General features: G+C 35.4%; 1 protein-coding gene across 9 annotated transcripts in view; it reads right to left on the reverse strand.

Annotated features, from left to right (window-relative positions):
• The window catches only part of SGK3 (serum/glucocorticoid regulated kinase family member 3), a 113,161-nt gene that overhangs the window by 14,100 nt on the left and 79,103 nt on the right, over window positions 1-19,958 (reverse strand). For 8 of the 9 annotated variants that reach the window (XM_027127968.1, XM_027127971.1, XM_027127974.1 and 5 more), the window contains 7 exons: window positions 16,787-16,874; window positions 11,542-11,591; window positions 9,193-9,250; window positions 5,161-5,244; window positions 4,920-5,051; window positions 1,032-1,144; window positions 902-938 (listed from right to left, as the gene is read on the reverse strand). In XM_027127968.1, the coding sequence (XP_026983769.1) occupies window positions 902-938; window positions 1,032-1,144; window positions 4,920-5,051; window positions 5,161-5,244; window positions 9,193-9,250; window positions 11,542-11,591; window positions 16,787-16,874 (562 nt within the window). The remainder of the gene's footprint in view (window positions 1-901; window positions 939-1,031; window positions 1,145-4,919; window positions 5,052-5,160; window positions 5,245-9,192; window positions 9,251-11,541; window positions 11,592-16,786; window positions 16,875-19,958) is intronic. The other variant, XM_027127973.1, reaches the window with a different exon arrangement.

The following is a 19,958-nucleotide window of genomic DNA, read 5'->3' on the forward strand; positions in this document are numbered from 1 at the left end:
ATCACCTCACACTGGTCAGAATAGCCATCATCAAAAAGCCTACAAACAATAAATGCTGGAGAGGGTGTGGAGAAAAGGGAACCCTCTTGCACTGTTGTTGGGAAGGTAAATTGATACAGCCACTATGGAGAACAGTATGGAGGTTCCTTAAAAAACTAAAAATAGAACTACCATACGACCCAGCAATCCCACTACTGGGCATATACCCTGAGAAACCATAATTCATAAAGAGTCATGTACCACAATGTTCACTGCAGCACTATTTACAATAGCTAGGACATGGAGGCAACCTAAGTGTCCATTGACAGATGAATGGATAAAGAAGATGTGGCACATATATACAATGGAATATTAGTCAGCCATAAAAAGAAATGAAATTCAGTTATTTGTAGTGAGGTGGATGGACCTAGAGTCTGTCATAGAGTGAAGTAAGTCCGAAAGAGAAAAACAAATACCATATGCTAACACATATATATGGAATCTAAAAAGAAAAAAAAACAAAAAAAAGGTTCTGACGAACCTAGGGGCAGGACAGGAATAAAGACGCAGATGTAGACACCAGACTTGAGGACACGGCGAGGGGGAAGGGTAAGCTGGGACAAAGTGAGAGAGTGGCATGGACATATACACACTACCAAATGTAGAATAGATGGCTGGTGGGAAGCAGCTGCATAGCACAGGGAGATCAGCTTGGTGCTTTGTGACCACCTAGAGGGGTGGGATAGGGAGGGTGGGAGGGAGACGCAAGACAGAGGGGATATGGGGATATGTGTATATGTATAGCTGATTTATTTTGTTATACAGCAGAAGCTAACGCACCATTGTAGAGCAGTTATACTCCAATAAAGATGTTGAAAAAAAAAAATCATGCACTAGTAGATTTTTAAAAGACAATACTTACTACTGAATCCAAAAGAATATTTTCTGGTTTCAAGTCTCTATCGAATTAAAAGGAAAGAAAAGGAAACCTGAATATGAACTGAAATAAAATAATAAAAAGACATTTTAGAAGTGAAATTTTAAAAACTTGCCTGTACACTATTTTGATGGAGTGCAAATAACCCAATGCACTGGCAATTTCAGCAGCATAAAACCTAGCTCTGTGTTCAGGAAAGGACCGTTCTCTTTGCAAGTGAAAAAACAGCTGTAAAATTGGAAAAAAAAAAAAAAAAAGAATATTAAGATCATTCACACATAAAGTGAAACAAATATATTCTAAAAATACAAAAACAGGATTTATTTTTGTTACTTTGAACGTGAGATAAAAATGAACCAAAGCACAGAACCGTGACTCCCCCTTGCCTATGTATCCCCTCCACCTGGCAATCATGCTCTCTTCAACCACAAATCTTTCCCTATCTGTGCTTACTGCTCGCTCATCTCCCATGTACCCCTCAATCCTCAGTGTGGCAGTATCCTCATACCACTCCAGGCAACCTCCCTGGAAAAAATTATTAATGGAGACCAATGATTTTGATACTGCCATGTAATTATCTTACTGGGCCTTTTTTGACTGTTCTTTCATTTGAAAAAACCAAACACTATTTAGAGATCATAAACTAGTGGCTGGAAGATCAAATCTAACCCACAGATATAATTTGTTTGAACCAAAGAATGTTTTCAGAAAAATCTAAAATAATTGGTGACATTTAAAAACTGGGAAATTTTATTTTTTGGTTAAAATTCATAGTTTTGGTTTCTTCTGGGGAAAAAAAAAGGGTGGGGGGAGCTCTGCACCATTAAGCCTAAATTCAATATGGTAGCAACTGGCTGGAGATCATTGGCAGCTGGACTCTCCAGTTCATTTCTTACACTTCCTCCCTAATTTTCAATGTATTTTTCACAACCTGTTCTCTAGTCATCAGGTTACCTGCCTAGGCAAAGTTTGCTCTAGGTCCTTACTCTAAGTCTTTGGGCTTCTAAAACAACAATCTCTCGTTGGGGGCTTTCTTCTACCTTGGACAGTTCCATCTCCGCTCCTTTCTGGGCCCTTATGCTGCAGGGATTGACAAATTGTCTGTCCTAGGTTTCTCCACTGTTATTCTTTCTCTGGATACCTTCCCAGGCAACTTAATCCATTCCAATGATTTTAACCACCACTCTATGTTGATGTCTCTCGTGTGGACAGCCCTCTGCTTGGAGCTTCTACTGCAAAAATCTGCTGCCTGCTGCTCTTTCTTGAATATTTAACAAGCCAACAAATTCAATTTGTCTAACCCAGAGCCCCTGGTATTCTCTTACAGACTTACTGCCACTGCTGTATTGTCTCATTTAATGATATCACTTTCTACCCAGCCCTCTAAACCATGGGAGGCAGCAAGGTAAAGTGGAAATAGATTTTCAAACTGAAAAGCTAGCTGATCAGCCTTGGGTTCAAACCTTTTTGTGTGTTAATTCATTTAACTTCTTTGATTTTCAAAGATTGTCCCCAATTTTTTCTTAGCCTCTTCTGAAAGGTGATGGTGAAGATCAGTTACAATAGATCCTGACAGAGTAGATAAATGGGGCTGACCTGGGATTCACCTCTACTGCTCCTTTACCCTTAGTCCCTATATCCAAAAAATGAATAAATTCTTCTGTTTTTATCTCTTATTTATTTATGGGACACTCCCCCCTTTTAACCATTACCACTGCTTTTATTAGCTGCAGCTTACTCTACTGTAATACTTTATTTATTGACCTTCTGATCACATCTGTCTAATACACTACTACTGATGAAAATTACCCCAAATGAAAATCTGATCATTCACTAATAACAGCTAACAACCACTGCTTACTAAATCAAAGGTACTATGCTAAAGACTATATGCTTGTATTATTCAATCCACCCACCTATTTTGAAGTAGGAATTGATGAGGAAGCTGAGACTCAGAAAGGCTTGTTTACATGCCCAGTATCATAAAACTTATTTGTTTATACTCTACCTGACTCCAAAACAGATCTGAAGTAGTATACAAAAATGAATATCACATGTCAAGGTTAAAATGCAAATATGAACATTGGGGGGCAAATAACAGTAATAATAGGAAACACATAATGAAATCACACTCCTCTTGCCTCTGTCCTTTCTCATCCTTATTCCTCTTCTACCTGTTGCCCCATTCAACCCCTGCACCTTAACATTCTCTTTTCTTCCCCCATTTATCTTAGTCAACTCTATCTTTTAGAAGACAAGCCTACTTCCTTCCACCTTTGCCATCCAGTTTAGGAGTAGTCACTGTGTAATAAGGGCTCAGAAGCAAAGTCCTAAAACAGCATTAACAAACCACAGACAAGCAGGAAACGTGCAGCCAGTATCCCACCTGCAGTTAGATTTCTGCACGATATTTCAAGGACATAGGTGGTACTTAAGAATGGGCTTTGCAGTTGGGATGTCCAGGTTAAATCCGGGGCCTGACAAGTACTAGAGCACGGTGATACTGAGAAAGTTACTTCACCTCTCTGAGCCTTAATTTCCTTACCTATAAAATGAGCATAAGAGTGTTTATCTCAAAGAGTTGTGATGATAAACTGATATAACACATGTAAAATAATTACAAAGTGCCAGGCCCTCAATAAATTCTTGTTATATGTTAGCACTCACCACATACAAATAAAACCACACCTTCAAGGTGGGAACGATGTGGGGTCATCCACATTCCTGAATCAGGGTGCATGGGGGATTCATAATCCCGCTTCTGAGGAGTCTTAAGGCATATTTGCCATAGATGTAAGAGGTTGAATAATGATTCTTTTTATGACCATCCCCAAAATGATCTAGGTATGTCTGATCTTTCAGGTTTGCAGAATAGAAATCGGTCTTCTGTGTAGTTCCTTTATTCTACAGATAAGTGTACTATAGTAAGGTTGAAATACACTTCTCTTCTCTCTTTGCTCTGGGATTAAGGGATGGAAGATCCTTTTGTAAAGATATAATAACATTTACCAGTTAAAATAATTTTTAGAGATATTTACAGGTCAGAGATCAAACAAATTAGAAAAGTATGAGGATTAAGAAGCAGAGGAACAGGGGGTGGTCAGCTGCCTCGATCCTGGAATCAGACTGAGCTCAATTCCTGGCTCCATACTTACTAACCCACATGGCTTGATCAAGTTACTTAGCTTCTCTGTACCTCAGTTTCTTTGTCTTATGCAACACAACTGCTGTGAAGATAAAATAGTATGTATAAAGAGCCAGAGTGCTGGGCACATAAGGATGCTCAATACATGTTAACTACTACTGGAATTATTATCTTAACAGCAGCATTTCCCAAAATGTATTTCAATATCCCTCTGATTCAGAGTTTTGGGGAATACTGTTAATAGACTTGGTTCAAACAAAAAACGGGACTATGTGGTAAAAAAATTTTTTTTAAATAAATCCAGGCTTTCAGGCATAATTTCTCAAAGTCTTTAACATACTGAAACATTGTAACTACCACGAAGCACACTGTTAATCACCAAGAGGATATAACAGGAAACATTTTCCAAACTGGCTTCACCACAGAACCCTTTATTACAGGATCATCTCATCTGATTAATAGTTTGCACATTTTGGAAAATGACAGGCTAGAGTAATATTTATATGCAACTATTGAAACGATAATTACCAAAAATTACAAATCAAGTTTCATTCTAATGTTTCAGTATATGTTCTTGCTATATAGCTCAGCGACAAAACTACCCATGAAGTCTGTAGCTTCGTATCAAGGTTCTTTTATGAACCTTCCCACCTACGCCATAAGCTGCTTAGGAAAAGAGCTTTATGTCTCACTTCTCTACATTCTGCATTGTGCTGATTAGCCAGTGCTTTAAATACTGCTGCTACTCAACATATAGCTGTTTATGCTGGGCTTTGCTTCCAACACTGATAAGAGAAACTTGAACTCGATTTTTTTCCTAAACATTATCAATACTAGAAAACTAATTATAAAACTCACCTCCCCTCCATTAATAAAATCCAGAACAAAATAAAGCTTTTCAGTTGTTTGGAAAGAATAATGTAATCCAACCAAAAATGGATGTTTCACATTTTTCAAGAGCACATTACGTTCAGCCATAATGTGTTTTTGCTGTTAAAAAAAAAAAAAAAGGTAAAAAATCAGCTTGTATTAGACACCAGAAAACAATTCTGTTAACTGAGAAAACAGGTTTAGGAGAAACAAAGCTATTTTATTTTACCTCTTTTCTGTTGAGAACTATCTTCTTCTGTAACACTTTGACAGCATAAAATTTTCCATCCAGTTTCCGTTTTGCAAGAAGAACCTGTTATAGTTAAAGATTGTACCTACTATTAGAAATTTCAATGTTTTGATAGGAACAATTCACTTATCAATAAGTCAATATTTAAATTTTTAAAAAATAAAGTCCACAAAGGACCTAGATAATGTGGTGTTTTTATTTTGAAAATTGAAAATTACTGAATTTATTTCTCCAATTCCACTTTTCCTTAGATATTTTAATAAAACCAAAAAGTGTTGATGATTTAAATGGCCAGGCATCATTTCTTTGTCACTTAATGTGCTAATGTTTGAGGTTTTTACTAAATTTAAGTGTCAAAATCTATACTGCTTGAGAACTCTGTGTGTGTGTGTGTGTGTGTGTGTGTGTGTGTGTGTGTGTGTGTGCGTGCGCACATGCATGCTAGCCCTGAGTCCTGAAGTGTCTTTAGAAAATACTGAGGCTATAAATTTCATGTCTACATAAAAAAAGGAGAGGAAAACGGTTTCTAGGTGATCAAAATGTATTTTTGTTTTAACATTTGGGTTTCTCTTACAGGTTTCAAATTTAGAAGCACTCAGAGCAAGAAGCACCATGTATAGCTGAGATTCTATAATGGGCTGGGGTGCATGCAGACACTTCACGGATTTGAAGAAACTTAGAAGATCTTGCCCCAGAAAAAAAGGCAGACATAGTCAAAGGTTTACAAACAAATTTTAAGGGATTCAAGACACCCTACAAGTTGTGTAACTATTAGATGATATATTCTAAAACGTTTTGAGATGATCTGCCACTAGTGACAATGCTGGGTATTAGTTTTGAGTACATCTGTGGTCTTCCTCACTAAAACCTGTAACCACAGTCTAATCATGAGAAAAACACCAGGCAAATTCCAAAAGAGATACACAATATACCTAACCAGTGCTTCTCAAAACCATCAAGGCCCTCAAAAACAAGCAAAGTCTGAGAAATTGTCATAGCCAAGAGGAGCCTAAGGAGACATGACAACTAAATGTAATGTGGTGTCCTGAATGGGACAAAAAAAGGACATTAGGTAAAAACCAAGGAAATCTGCATAAATGATGGGCTTTAGTTCATAATAATGGATCAATATTGGCTCACTGGCTGGAACAAATGTACCATACTAACATGTTACTAAATAGAGCAAACTGATGGCTTGGAAATTCTCTGAACTTTCTCTTTACTCTATTTTTTTTTTTTTTGTAAATCTAAAAAGGTTCTAAAAAGTAAAGTCTATCAATTAAAATGTTTGTTACTCATAAAAAAGGAGTCAAAACATCTTCAGGGTGAAAATGTCCTGAGTTCAATTGCTGGCGTCTTTCTCATTTCTCAGGCTTTTGTTCTTTACAATATTTGACTCTGTTGAATGTTCCTTCCTTCTTACATTTTTTCTTTTCTCGACAGCTCCCCACCCCCCTGAACTTCACTTTTCTACTTTGATTGGTTCATCTTTAAGTATATTCTAAGAAAATAATTCAAAGAATGTGGCCATTGGGAGGTACACTGAAGGGTAGACATTTTTTCAGCAGATTGGTAGATGTGGAAAATAGGTGGTTAAGAAACAGATGAGCAAATGGAAAGTGGAACCAAGACCACCCTTTGTAGAAAAGCTTAGAATAAATATGAGATTTCCATTATTTATTTTACTTTATCATGTATATTTTTCTATTTTTCAAATACATTGTGAATCTGTAGTTCTGCTTGCTTTTCCTTCTTTTCTGTATTCTGCTTTTCTTTGTTTTATTGTACTTTGTTGGTTTCCAACCATTTTGCAAGATTTAAAATTTTTATTAAACATAACACGTATATAGAAAAACTCGTAAACATTACAGCTCGATAAATTATTCCAAAATGGACACATTATGTAACCACTTCCAGGTTAAAACAAAACCAAACACTGTCAGTAGCCTGAAGCCTCCCATTTGCCCCATTCCAGAAACTATCCATCCCTGTTCTTCCTCAAAGGTAACCACTATTTCCATTTGCAATACACAGGTTAGGTTTTGCCTGTTTTTGAATTTTATGTAATTAGAATCACACAAAGTGGTCTCTGCTTGACTTTTTTCACTCTAAATTATGTAATGTGCGTTCACGTGTGGCATGCAGCACAGTCTTCATATTTTCATCACTGTGCAGAGTACTGCATTCCACAGACATACCACACACAATTTATCCACTCTCTCACTGACATTTAGATTATGAACAACGATGCTTACGAACATTCTGGCACACGCCTTTCCTAGCACATATGTGCTTGAATTACTGGTGGCTACATAGCTTGGAGGAGAACCAATGTGTCACAGGTAATGCATATATTCAACTTCAGTATTTAACACCAGTTTTCACAGCATAAAAAATGAAACACACAGGAACAAATCGAATTAAAGATGTGTCAAAACTCTACACAGAACAGTATAAAACATTATTGAGAAAAGTTAAAGATGAATTAAATTAACAAAGGGATATGCCATGGTCACAGACTGGAAGACTTGATATTGTTAAGATGACAATTCTCCCCAAATTGATCTAAAGATTCAATGCGATCCCAATCAAAATCCAACCGAATCTTATGGAACTTGACATGCTAATTCTGAAATTTAATATTGATATGCAAAGAGCTAAGAATAGTCTCTTGAAGAGGAACAAGGAGGGGAAGACTTGTTCTGTTGGAAATCAAGCTACATTTTCAAGACAATGTGGTACTCATGCAAGGATACACAAATAGATTAATGAAACAAAATATAAAATCTAGAAACAGAAATATAAAACAAAATCTAGAAACAGATCCACGCATATAGACACTGGATATATGATGAAGTTTACCATGCAGAGCAGTAGGGAAAGAACAGCCTTTTCAATAAACTGCGTGGGATCAGTTGAACATCCATAGGGAAAAAAATGAACTCGACCCTACACCTCACATTATAAGCAAGAACCAATTTCTAGTAGACTCTAGATCTAAACATGAAGTTTCCAAAAGATTAATGCTTTTTAACAACAGACTATCTCTAACGTTCCAACAGACTGTGAGCATTTTGAGAGCGAGATCTATTTCGAACTTTCTATTGCTTACATTATTAGCACAATGCCCAGCATGTAGCAGGTGGCAAATATACATTTGCTGAATTAATGAACACACATGGGTGTAATTTTATGGTCGCAGTTTCTGGTCTCTAGGGAACTCAGAAAAAAAAACTACATCTAGATATACTGAAAGCTATGAATACAGCACACTATAATTAAACACGTACATATTTATTTTTACTACAGATTGAAGTATAATGCAAAAAAGAACTTAAATGTATTTGATGATTCTGACAACTCCATCTATGATGCCTCTGCCCTTAGGGATTCTTCTTGCTTGGTACGGTCACACTGTCAAGCTACGTGCTTCATCTGACATTCACTGCATGAAGGGAGACAGCGTCCTCAAACCTCCCTTTCCTTCTCCAACTGCTATTTACACAGCTGCTCACTGTTGTCTTTCTGGCCTCAACTTAAATAGCACCTCTTCAAAGAAGCCATCCTTGACCAATTCATCTAAATAGGGATTTTCCTCCCTCTGACTATTTTCCTCTGTCTCTTGACTCTAGTCTTCATTTCCTTCGTAGCTCCATTGCTACATGTAATTATTTACTTGACTGCATAACTTTTAATTGACTATTTCCCCCACTAGGTTGTGAGCATCACAAAGGTATTAACCATGTTATTTTTGTTCAGTACTATCTAACTAGGCCCCAGAACAGTGCCTGCCACATAGGAGCTCAACAAAATACTTATTCAACAAATAAATTTTGGGTTAGAATTTGAGTAGATGCTTAGTATCCTGAATTATTCTGTCAGTACTCTGAAGGTAGAGAAAGCATCTTAATTCCATAGGCTGCATACCAACAAGCCCCGTGGTCTTGCATGTATAAAGCATACATTCCTTAAGTACTTACTTACTGAATGAAAAAATAAAAACACTCTTACCTTGCCAAAGCTGCCTTTTCCAATAACTTTTAAGAAATCAAAGTCTGTTGGTTTAGCACTGAAATAAATGAACAATGACAAGAATTAGCCTCCTAGAAATGGAAAGATGTTAACTTTTCAACATTTTTTAGCGCCTCACTCTTTAATAGGCAAATCTTGGGTACACTTCAGCATGATAACTCCAGCTTGCACAGTGGTAGTATCTCATCTTTAATATAAAATAGGTAATAATGAACAGTAATAATATCTACTTTCTGATTAGATAAGACATTTTATAATTTTATTTAAGCCTTGTTAAGTTTGGCTTAAGAAGGACTTCAATAATAGTCTCTTTGGGAGAAAAAGATCTTTCTTTCTATCTATCTATCTATCTATCTATCTATCTATCTATCATTTCTCTATCGTTTTGAACTCAGGGTAGCAAACCACTTTTATTAACCATAAACCTCACCAATGCTCTTAATAAGGAAACTGAGTAACTATATAAATTAGTGACACATTGCAAGGACTAAGTAGTCTGGTAATTATTCTGAAAAGGAAGTTACTAGCTGGAATACCTAGTAAAATCACTAAGAAGATTTTCTGACGGAGAAAAAAGTCATCACAGTGTTTTGCATACATATCACTTGTATGTTAAAGATTAAAGAACTCTCTACTTATTCTCATAGATGGTAATGTAGGAAAGCCAGCAGTCCAGAAGGCAGAAGGTTATTTATTTGCACCTCAGGTAAAAACAGCATTGGCTGTATACAGGCAAAAGCACGTGGCTGCAGAAAGATGAACTTAAGTAGCCACAAGAGCTGTTTTCTTTAACGTGGTATGAATTCCTAAGTTGTACTAGGGAGAGTGAAATGACTCCATCTAGATTTTAAACGTCCTTCAATTCATTACTGAAAGAAATAGTCAATTCAAACATAAGCGTAACACCAGGTCTGGGTTAAATAATAACAGGTCAAGATTAGGGAGATAAATACTTAACTAAGCTTAGATGTTTTTCTTCTTCAACAACCTGCTCTTTGGACTAGTTATTCTGTTCTTTAATGATATGCTGAAATACTGAAATAATTTTTTGAACGAACATATAGTGAAAAAACATGCAAATCCCTCAAGCAGTAAACAGGCCAACCGAGGCCATACCCAAGGCCCACTGTTAACTGTTGGTGATGAACCCTAATTGAAAGCAAACTTCCATTTTGTGCTGCCTGACAAGCTCAATGCAATAATGATAAAACCAAATTTCCTCTTCCAGTTACCATCTCGTTTCTTTGCTGTCCTTTGCAGCAAACCCATCAAGTAAGTTGTCTAAAATCACTGTCGATACCTCCTATACCTCCTATGTTCCCTCCTATATTTCTCTCCTGAACCCTTTCCGGTCAATCTTCTCCCCACCGCACCACTGAAACTGCTCACAGAGGTCACCAATGACCTATCAGGGGTCCATTCTCAATCTTCATCTTACCTGCCCCATCAGCAACATCAACAGAGTTATTTACTCCCTTTCTTCACCTGCTTTTGTGACACCACATTCCTGGTTTTCCTACCTTACTAATTATTCTTTCTTAGTCTCCTTTACCATTTCTCCTGTCTATACTCACTCTCTAAGTGGACCAAAAGGGTAAGGGGAAGCACAGTGTCCTGTGATAAAAGATAGAATACTTCAGAATTAATCCAATAAGCCTATAAGGATAATTACAAGTAAGGATAGCAACAATACATTCCTCTTCCAGCCCACAGCAGTTATCACTCATCTGTCAGGGCACTCCTCAAACTGAGCCAAGAAGTAGCCTTGGACTCCTTTGTATTCCAGTGAACTGCTGGAGTTGACACTTAAGATGAAGTCCACATTTGTCACTCCTCAAAATGTTTCCCCTCTGCTCAAGTAAATCTGGGACTATGGGAGAAACTGGATAAAGAAAATTTAATAGCCTTTCATATGCTAATTTCCATCAAGACTCCTCTGGAACAAGCTGACTAACAACTAGGGTTGGAGTTGTGACACTGAGCACCAAGAGAATATCAATTTGGCCTCCACGGATGCTTTTGCCAGAGTATTTTCCCAGGTACCTCCCAGGACTTATGGTCCCCACACACACACACCAGGAAAGTAACAGTGGCAAAACAGCCGAACCCAATTCAACAATCTGTGGATTAAAAACTCCTCAGAGCTCTACTAAAACAAGGAGAAGCTAGAGCAGTAAATTAGGCAAGCGTACGACAGTATTATATTCACTGTAACTATAGTTCTATTTCACAGGCTTCCAGTTAAACTGGTATAATTATGTACATCTGCACATTTGCAAAAAATCTTCCTCAAATCCAGTGAGATTGTTTGAAACAAATTAAACCTACTGAGGATTTCCAGATGGTCCCAGGTTAATGTTCTGTGAGGTAGAATGTAGCTGTTGGGATGGAAAAAAAATAATAATTTAACATTCTTACTGGAGCGTCTTAAGTTATCGGTTAATGGATATTTTTTAAATAAAATACACATAACCATACCACAGATATTTGTCATATTAAAGAAACCTAAAGCCCTAATGCTTAATAAATGTACAGACTTTTGGAAAGATACACAATCAATATAAACATAATCATTTTAATGATAAATGTCAAAAGCAGTTGTAAGGAAAAATGTAAGGCAGAAATCAAAGTCAAAGTTGGCAAATGAATGAAGTAAACTGAGGAAAGCTCTTTGGAAGAGCTGGGCATTGAAACCACAATTGAAGAGGAATCATTTTTTTTTTTTTTTTTTGCGGTACGTGGGCCTCTCACTGCTGTGGCCTCTCCCGTTGCGGAGCACAGGCTCCGGACGCGCAGGCTCAGCGGCCATGGCTCACGGGCCCAGCCGCTCCGCGGCATGTGGGATCCTCCCAGATGGGGGCACGAACCCGTGTCCCCTGCATCGGCAGGCGGACTCTCAACCACCGCACCACCAGGGAAGCCCGAGGAATCATTTTTTACATTAAAAAAAATTGGTTAAAAATAGCTTTTGTTTTTAAATTTTCAAATATTTTTAATAAGCTATTATTAAAGATAGGAAATGATAGTATGATGATGATTAAGACTGCAAATGCTGGATTAAAGTTTTAATTTGAGAGGAAGTAAACTTATTTCTAAAGCAAATACATAAAACCAGGAGTGCTTTTCTTCCTAATTCCACCATTGTGATAGTATCAAATTTTTAGATAGGCTTTTCTCTTTACAACAGTTAACAAAGTAAATTTAATCCCTGTTATTAACATAGAAGCAAATCTTTACTCACCTAGTATACCATAAAGCAATTTAACTAATTAAAATTCTAGCTCACTAATAATCAACTAGAAATTTAACTCAAAATCCCAAAAGATTAATCTAGTGATCCTTCTACAGTGAGCACTTCTCACAAAAGCCAAGTGTAAGTGAATTCTTCTGCACATAAATTCACTATGAAATTCTTTATACATTCAGAGAATTAAATCAGAGATGTCTCAAATATGTACACTTTTACTAGAGCTCTATATAATTATACTTCATATAAGCTACAGATATGAAGTAAGCTTTTAAAAATATCTCTTTAAGTTCATCAGAATCAACAAATTTTACCTAAGCAATTTCTTATTAGAGACATATGTCATATATATTCCCACTTAAATTCATTTGTAACTTATAGACAATCTCCAGAATACAAGTTTTTTTTTTTTAAATAAAGGGCAAAAGATCTAAAGTATATTTCGTATGAAGTAACAACACTGGCACCAACGTTTTAGTGACAAATCAAATATATTTCTTACTGACACCTTTACATGAAAAATCTTCATTTAATACAATTTTAATCCACAAAAGACAGAAATAAAAGGAATCATAACAGTCTAGCTCAAGACAAAAAAAATATATAAACACTCCAGTTCATTAGATGAGATTTGTCCTGTTGTAGCATAGTTTTAACATGAAGTAATCTCCCCCTGCTCCCCAGTTTTTCTGAGATATTATATAACTGACATATAGAACTGTATAAGTTTAAGATGTATAGCATAATGATTTGACTTATATATATCATGATTATGTTTAAATATTATAGTATTCTATACAATCTGATAATGTAATCAAACTAAGTTGTAATTTCAATACACTTATTCTTTTAATGAATGTGCAGAGAACTGTATCATTTTTCTATTCAATGAACTTTTCTATAAGATGAAGAAAGTGAAGTAAATAAGTGTGGATTAAACAATAACAAGGATAACCGGTCCCCTGCATTACATTAAAATGTAATAAGATTTTATTACTTGGCAACAGTTTTTCTAATGGAGCACATTTCTGAAATAATGAAAATTTCTGAGGTATGTAATTAGATAACTTTTTACTCTACCTATTATTATACCGCGGGCCTCTCACTGTTGTGGCCTCTCCCGTTGCGGAGCACAGGCTCCGGACGCGCAGGCTCAGCGGCCATAGCTCACACGCCCAGCCGCTCCGCGGCATGTACGATCTTCCCGGACCGGGGCATGAACCCGTGTCCCCTTCATCGGCAGGCGGACTCAACCCCTGCGCCACCAGGGAAGCCCCTCTACCTATTATTTTTAAAGATTACATCTAATCACTAAACTGAAGTTGAGGTATATTTCTTAACAGAATGAACACTATCAAGAGAATAAGTTTCTTGACTTTTCTTGGCCTCTGTTTTTTTCTCTATAAGTAAGAAGGTCCAGATGCCTTCCAAGGTATTTTCCAGCTATTAAATTCATTTCATTATCCACTCAGAAGTCCTTAATAAATAGTTACAACTGGGGCTTCCCTGGTGGCGCAGTGGTTGAGAGTCCGCCTGCCAATGCAGGGGACACGGGTTCGTGCCCCAGTCCAGGAAGATCCCACATGCCGCGGAGCGGCTGGGCCCGTGAGCCATGGCCGCTGAGCCTGCGCGTCCGGAGCCTGTGCTCTGCAACAGGAGAGGCCACAACAGTGAGAGGCCCGTGTACAGCAAAAAAAAAAAAAGTTACAACTGGGGTGCGGGGAGTGAAGGAACTGGATGAAAGCAGTCAAATGGTACAAACTTCCAGTTATAAGAAAATAAGTACTAGGGATGTAATGTACAACATGATAGATATAATTACACTGTGTATGTTATATATGAAAGTTGTTAAGAGAATAAATCCTAAGAGTTCTCATCACAGGAAAAACATTTTTTTCTATTTAATTTTGTATCTATATGAGATGATATCAATAGATATTCACTAAACTTACTGTGGTGATTACTGCATGATGTATGTAAGTCAGATCATAATGCTGTACACCCTAAACTTATACCAGTGATGTATGTCAATTATATCTCATTAAAACTGGAAGAAAAAATAAATAAAACTGATGCAGTTCCTAGAAATTTTAATTTAAAAAATAATAAAATAGTTATAACTGTAAGATGAAATATAGCTTTCTTTTTTTTGAAAAGGTTTTTTTTAATCAGTATTTTAAAACAGGAAAAGATCCTAGTCTAAGTTCCAGATTTTATGGATGAAACGAGAAACAAAATTTAGATTGAGAGTCAACAGTGGGAGAAGAGGAGCCAGAACCCAGGAATTTCTCTTAGTCTGGTTCTTTCTTCAAAAACCATTCTCCTACAGCAAGGCAAGACATTCTTTACATGATCTAAACCTACATACTCTCTACGTGATTAACAAACAAAACATGGAAAATCACGGTTACATAAATTTTACTCTTTAAAATATTTATTGAATAGTATTAAGATGTTTTTAAAAATCCATAACCTTACCAACAGACGATTTACAAATATTTATAGTACTTTCATATAGTCTTTGCATAACTTCGAAAAACTGTGATCACACTGTGTAAGTTTGCATAAAAAGTTTTAAACCCTGATTTCATTTAATGGTATGTCAAAACTTTAAATATTATCATCTTTAGAAATATTTTTAAATGTACAATATATAGGGACAACCACTATTTGACTGATGACTATTCAAACTGATTCTAACTTTTCATTATAAATCACACTAAAATGAACATCTTTGTTCTTTTCTGTGAAGGGTTATTTCATTTGCATCAACTCCTAAGTGACATGAATTACTTTCATGCTTGATACATGTTGCCAAATTGCTTTCCAAAAGAGTTGCATAAATTTTAACACCAGTAATGCCCAAGGATGCCCATTTTACCTTACCCTTATTAGTTCTGGCGTATTTTATTTACTTTACATTTTTGTTAATTTGCCAGATTAAAAAACCTCTCATTTAAAACTTTCATTTGCTACTGGCATCAAGGTTGAATATTTTCCCATATATCTGTTTACTAAGAGTATTTCTTCATGTCCCTTTTCCTTTTATCTACTAGGGTCCTAAATATCATTCTTTTCAAAAATCCATATGTATGAGCTTTTTTTACATAGACATTATTCCTTCTTATACTTTGTTACATGTTTTCCCAGCTTGTGGTTTCTCTTTTGATCGACTGCACAGATATAAAATTAAAATATCCTTTTATTGTCCTAAGAGTAACCATGTCACAGACATAAGAGTTAAATCTGTTCTCTTAACTGAGAATCCTCTTAGAGCATCAGAGAAAGAAAACTACTACTTTCCAGTAGTCACATCTATTTTTCAAATGAAGATTTTTAGCTGTGGGACAGTAATGTTTCAACTCATGACATTACCTTTTAAATCACAAAAACAGAATCATGACAAAATTAAAAGACATTATAAAGACAAAAACGTACATCTCTGATTTTCATGTATATATTTAACAATAGTATTAGTCAATTTTAAATTATAAAGGTATTATCATATTTATATAATACTTGTAATTATACTTTTAATTGCTACATAATAATCCTGAGTTAAGTTATTGTAATTTACCTTTCTAACATAACTTTCTAAAGTAAATGTTGAAAATATCTTCATAAGAAGGCACAAGCTTACGATATTTATCACAATTAATTAAAAAAACAAGAATATCCTATTCTTTATTCTTTTCGGAAAACGTATTGATTATGTACATATAACTACAGCAATAAAAGTTAGTTGATACCAACCAGCCCATGTATACTGATTGCTCTACATCTCAAGACCTGACAATGCAGAGGAAGAGGTATGTAATATTCTGGTTGAAAAGGCCTTTCCTGCTGGCCAAAATTCAAAACAACAGTTGCAATGGTGATAATCATGATGAAGATATATGATGATCAAAAAGTGAGATGTAAAGCAAAGAAAGCAGAACACAAAACTTTATATATTGTATAATTAAAGTTAGGTAATTTAAAAAATTTCCACATATTAGAGAAGATAAGAAAGAAAATCACTAAAACGTTAAAAATTACTAGGTCTGGTTGCTGATAATATGGGTAATACTTCTAAATTATTCTCAAATTTTTCTTTAATTAACATGTATTACTTTTTATTATAAAAAGTACTCATTTTATCAATTTTATAAGAAATAGTGATAAGTAAGAGGTATACACATTTGTTTTTATGTACTCTACAGAGTAGAAAATCTACAATGGATGAAATTACTTTGTTTTAAGTAAATGGGGTCCTAAAGTTGCCAATAATTTCATCTCTGGGGAATGGTATTTTTTTCTGTTAAAAAATACAATTCCTCTTACTACCTTCTGAGTACTTCTTTCATCCTCATCTTCAGATGGATCTGACTGATGTTTTGGACTGTCCATTTGAAGGAATGCTCTGACATCTGGACTAAAAACAAAAATTAACTTTATTATGACTTTGCATTTCTACAGCTTTTCTCCCTTTTAACATGAAAATAAAAGTAACTATAGCAGCATTTACAGTAAGAAAGTCAAACAAAATCCATTAATAATCATTATTATAAAAGGAATAAGCAAATTAAGTTTAAAAATAGGGAATCCAATAAACAAATGGGCAAAGGTATCAACAGTCAGTTCACAGAATAGAAAACCCAAATGGTAAGGAAATTTATGAAGATGCCTAACTTCACTAATAATCACACACAAAAAAATTAAAACAACAATGAGAAATTACTTTATGTCCACTAGCCAGCAAAATTTAGAAAGACACATAATACCAAAAGTTGGTAGGGATACAGGGAAAGGAACACCCTCATGTATTGCTGGTGAGAATGTAAAATGAGGCAACTTTTCTGAAAAGCAATTTGGCAATATTTGGTTAAACTGAGTATGCATTTTCCCTGAGGCCAGAAATTTCAGTTCTAAGAATAAACCACACACACAAAAAAATTATGTACAGGTTCAGTGAAAGACATGTAACTAGGATACTCACTGCAATATTCTCTATAGCTCTGAATCAGAAGCAAAACAGCCATCTACCACTAGGGAAATGAGTAAGCAAGCTATGGTAACTGCCTGCAGAGAACAGCAGTCAGCGATCAGAAACAAGGAACCACAGCACACCACCATTTACGTGTATATATAAACACTCACAGACACAAAGCAAGTCGATAAATAGATAACCAAAGACATATAACAAACATGTTGAAGTGGGCATCACCAGTGGGGATGAAGAAATGGGTATGAAGAGGAAAAAAATGGACTAAAATAAAAGAGGGGCCTTGCATGGACTAATGACAATCCTGAGGAATGAGTAAATCTCTGTATCTGCGGTACCTCCTCCCAAATTGTTCTTTTTTTTTTCTTTTTTAGAAGTTGAGATGTGTTAATCCCCAAATCCGAATTTATCCTTCCCCTGCCCCCTGCCCTGCTGCTATCCCCTTTGGTAACCATAAGTTTGTTTTCTATGTCTGTGAGTCTATTTCTGTTTTCCAAATAATTTTATTTGTATCATTTTATTTAGATTCCACATATAAATTATATCATGATATTTGTCTTTCTCAGTCTGACTTACTTCACTTAATATGATAATGTCTAGGTCCATCCATGTTGCTGCAAGTGGCATTATTTCATCCTTTTTTATGGACAAATAATATTCTATTATATATACCTCACATCTTCTTTATCCATTCATCTGTCCATGGACATTTAGGTTGCTTCCATGTCTTGGTATTGTAAATAGTGCCGCTATGAACACTGGGGTGCATGCATCTTTTTGAATTAGAGTTTTCTCCAGATATATGCCCAGGATTGGGACTGCAAGATCATATGGTAGCTCTATTTTTAAGATACCTCCATACTATTTGGGATTAACATATACACACCACTATATATAAAATAAACAACAAGGACCTACTGTATAGCACAAGGAACTATATAGTCAATATCCTGTAATAACCTATAATGGGAAAGAATCTGAAAAAGAATATATATATGTGTAAGTGAACCACTTTGCTGTATACCTGAAACTAATACAACAGTGTAAATTAACTATACTTCAATTTTAAAAAATGGTTAAAAAAAACGAGATATAATTGACATATAACACTATATCAGTTCCAGGTGTACGACACAATGCTTCTATACTTGTATACATTGCGAAACGATGACCACAGTAAGTCTAGTTAACATCCATCACCACACAGTTACACACTTTTTGTGTGTGATGAGAACTTTTAATCTACTCTCTTAGCTACATTCAAATACGCTACCACAGTCCCCATGCTGCACATTACAACTGATGACTTATTTTATAACTGGAAGTTTATACCTTTTGACCACCTTCACCCATTTCGCCTACCCCCCAACCTCTGGCAACCACCAATCTGTTCTTTGTATCAATGATTATGAATCTGGGTTTAAGATTTCACATATAAGTGAGTTCATGCAGTACTTGTCTTCCTCTGACTTATTTCACTTAGCACAATGCCGTAAATGTCCATCCACGTCACAAATGGCAAGATTTCCAAAATTGTTCTTAATAATTAAATACAAATAATATACATTCATTGTAAGAAATTCAGGAAGATGAATAGTTTTTAAAAAGGGGAGGGGCTTGTGGGAATGTAAAATGGTACAGCCAGTGTAGAAAACAGGTGGTTCTTTGAAAAGCTATACACAGTTACTGTATGGCCCAGCAATTCCACTCTTCAGTATATATCCGAAAGAAATAAAAACATATGGGCACACAAAAGCTCACACACACACACATTCATAGCAGCATTATTTATAATAGTCAAAAAGTGGATGAATGGACAAACAAAATGTGGCATATCCACATAATGGAATATTATTCAACTATGAAAACAAATGAAGTACTGATACATGCTACAATATGAATGAACTTCAAAAACTTTATGCTAAATGAACAAAGGAAGATTTAAAACTGTATGATTCCATTTGTATGAAATCCCCATAACAGGCAAATCCATAAAAATAGAAAGTAGATTAGTGGTTGCCAAGGGTTGAGGGAAAGGGGAAATTAGAAAATATAGTTTCTTTTTGGGTTGATGTTAATATTAGCTTAGACTTGGGTGATAGAATAAGATAGTGATGTGGTTGTACAGCATTGCAAGTATACTAAAAACCACTGAATTGTACACTTCAAAAATAGATAAAATGGTGAATTTTATGTTATGTGCATTTTATTTCAAAAAAAAAATTAAAGGTGGAACTCTTCATTCTTAACACCCCTACTATATTTGTTTTTTCTCTGCACAGTTAAGATCATGCTATATTTTAAATATTTTATTTTACTGTTTTTCACCTAAAAATACAATGTATTCAATACATCCAAAGGTCTTTGCCATGTGGTTAAAAATTCTTTGTTAGCAATCACTTTTGATAGATGTATGATGCTGTATTAGGACACACTAAAAGTTACTCAGTGGTTCTTTCACTTTAGGATATATATATGTACTTTTTACATATATATATATAATATATATATATA

The sequence above is a fragment of the Aethalodelphis obliquidens genome, unplaced genomic scaffold (assembly GCF_003676395.1).
Source record: "Aethalodelphis obliquidens isolate GAN/ISIS:26980383/991018 unplaced genomic scaffold, ASM367639v1 scaffold33, whole genome shotgun sequence".
In the NCBI taxonomy this organism is placed as follows: Eukaryota; Metazoa; Chordata; class Mammalia; order Artiodactyla; family Delphinidae; genus Aethalodelphis; species Aethalodelphis obliquidens.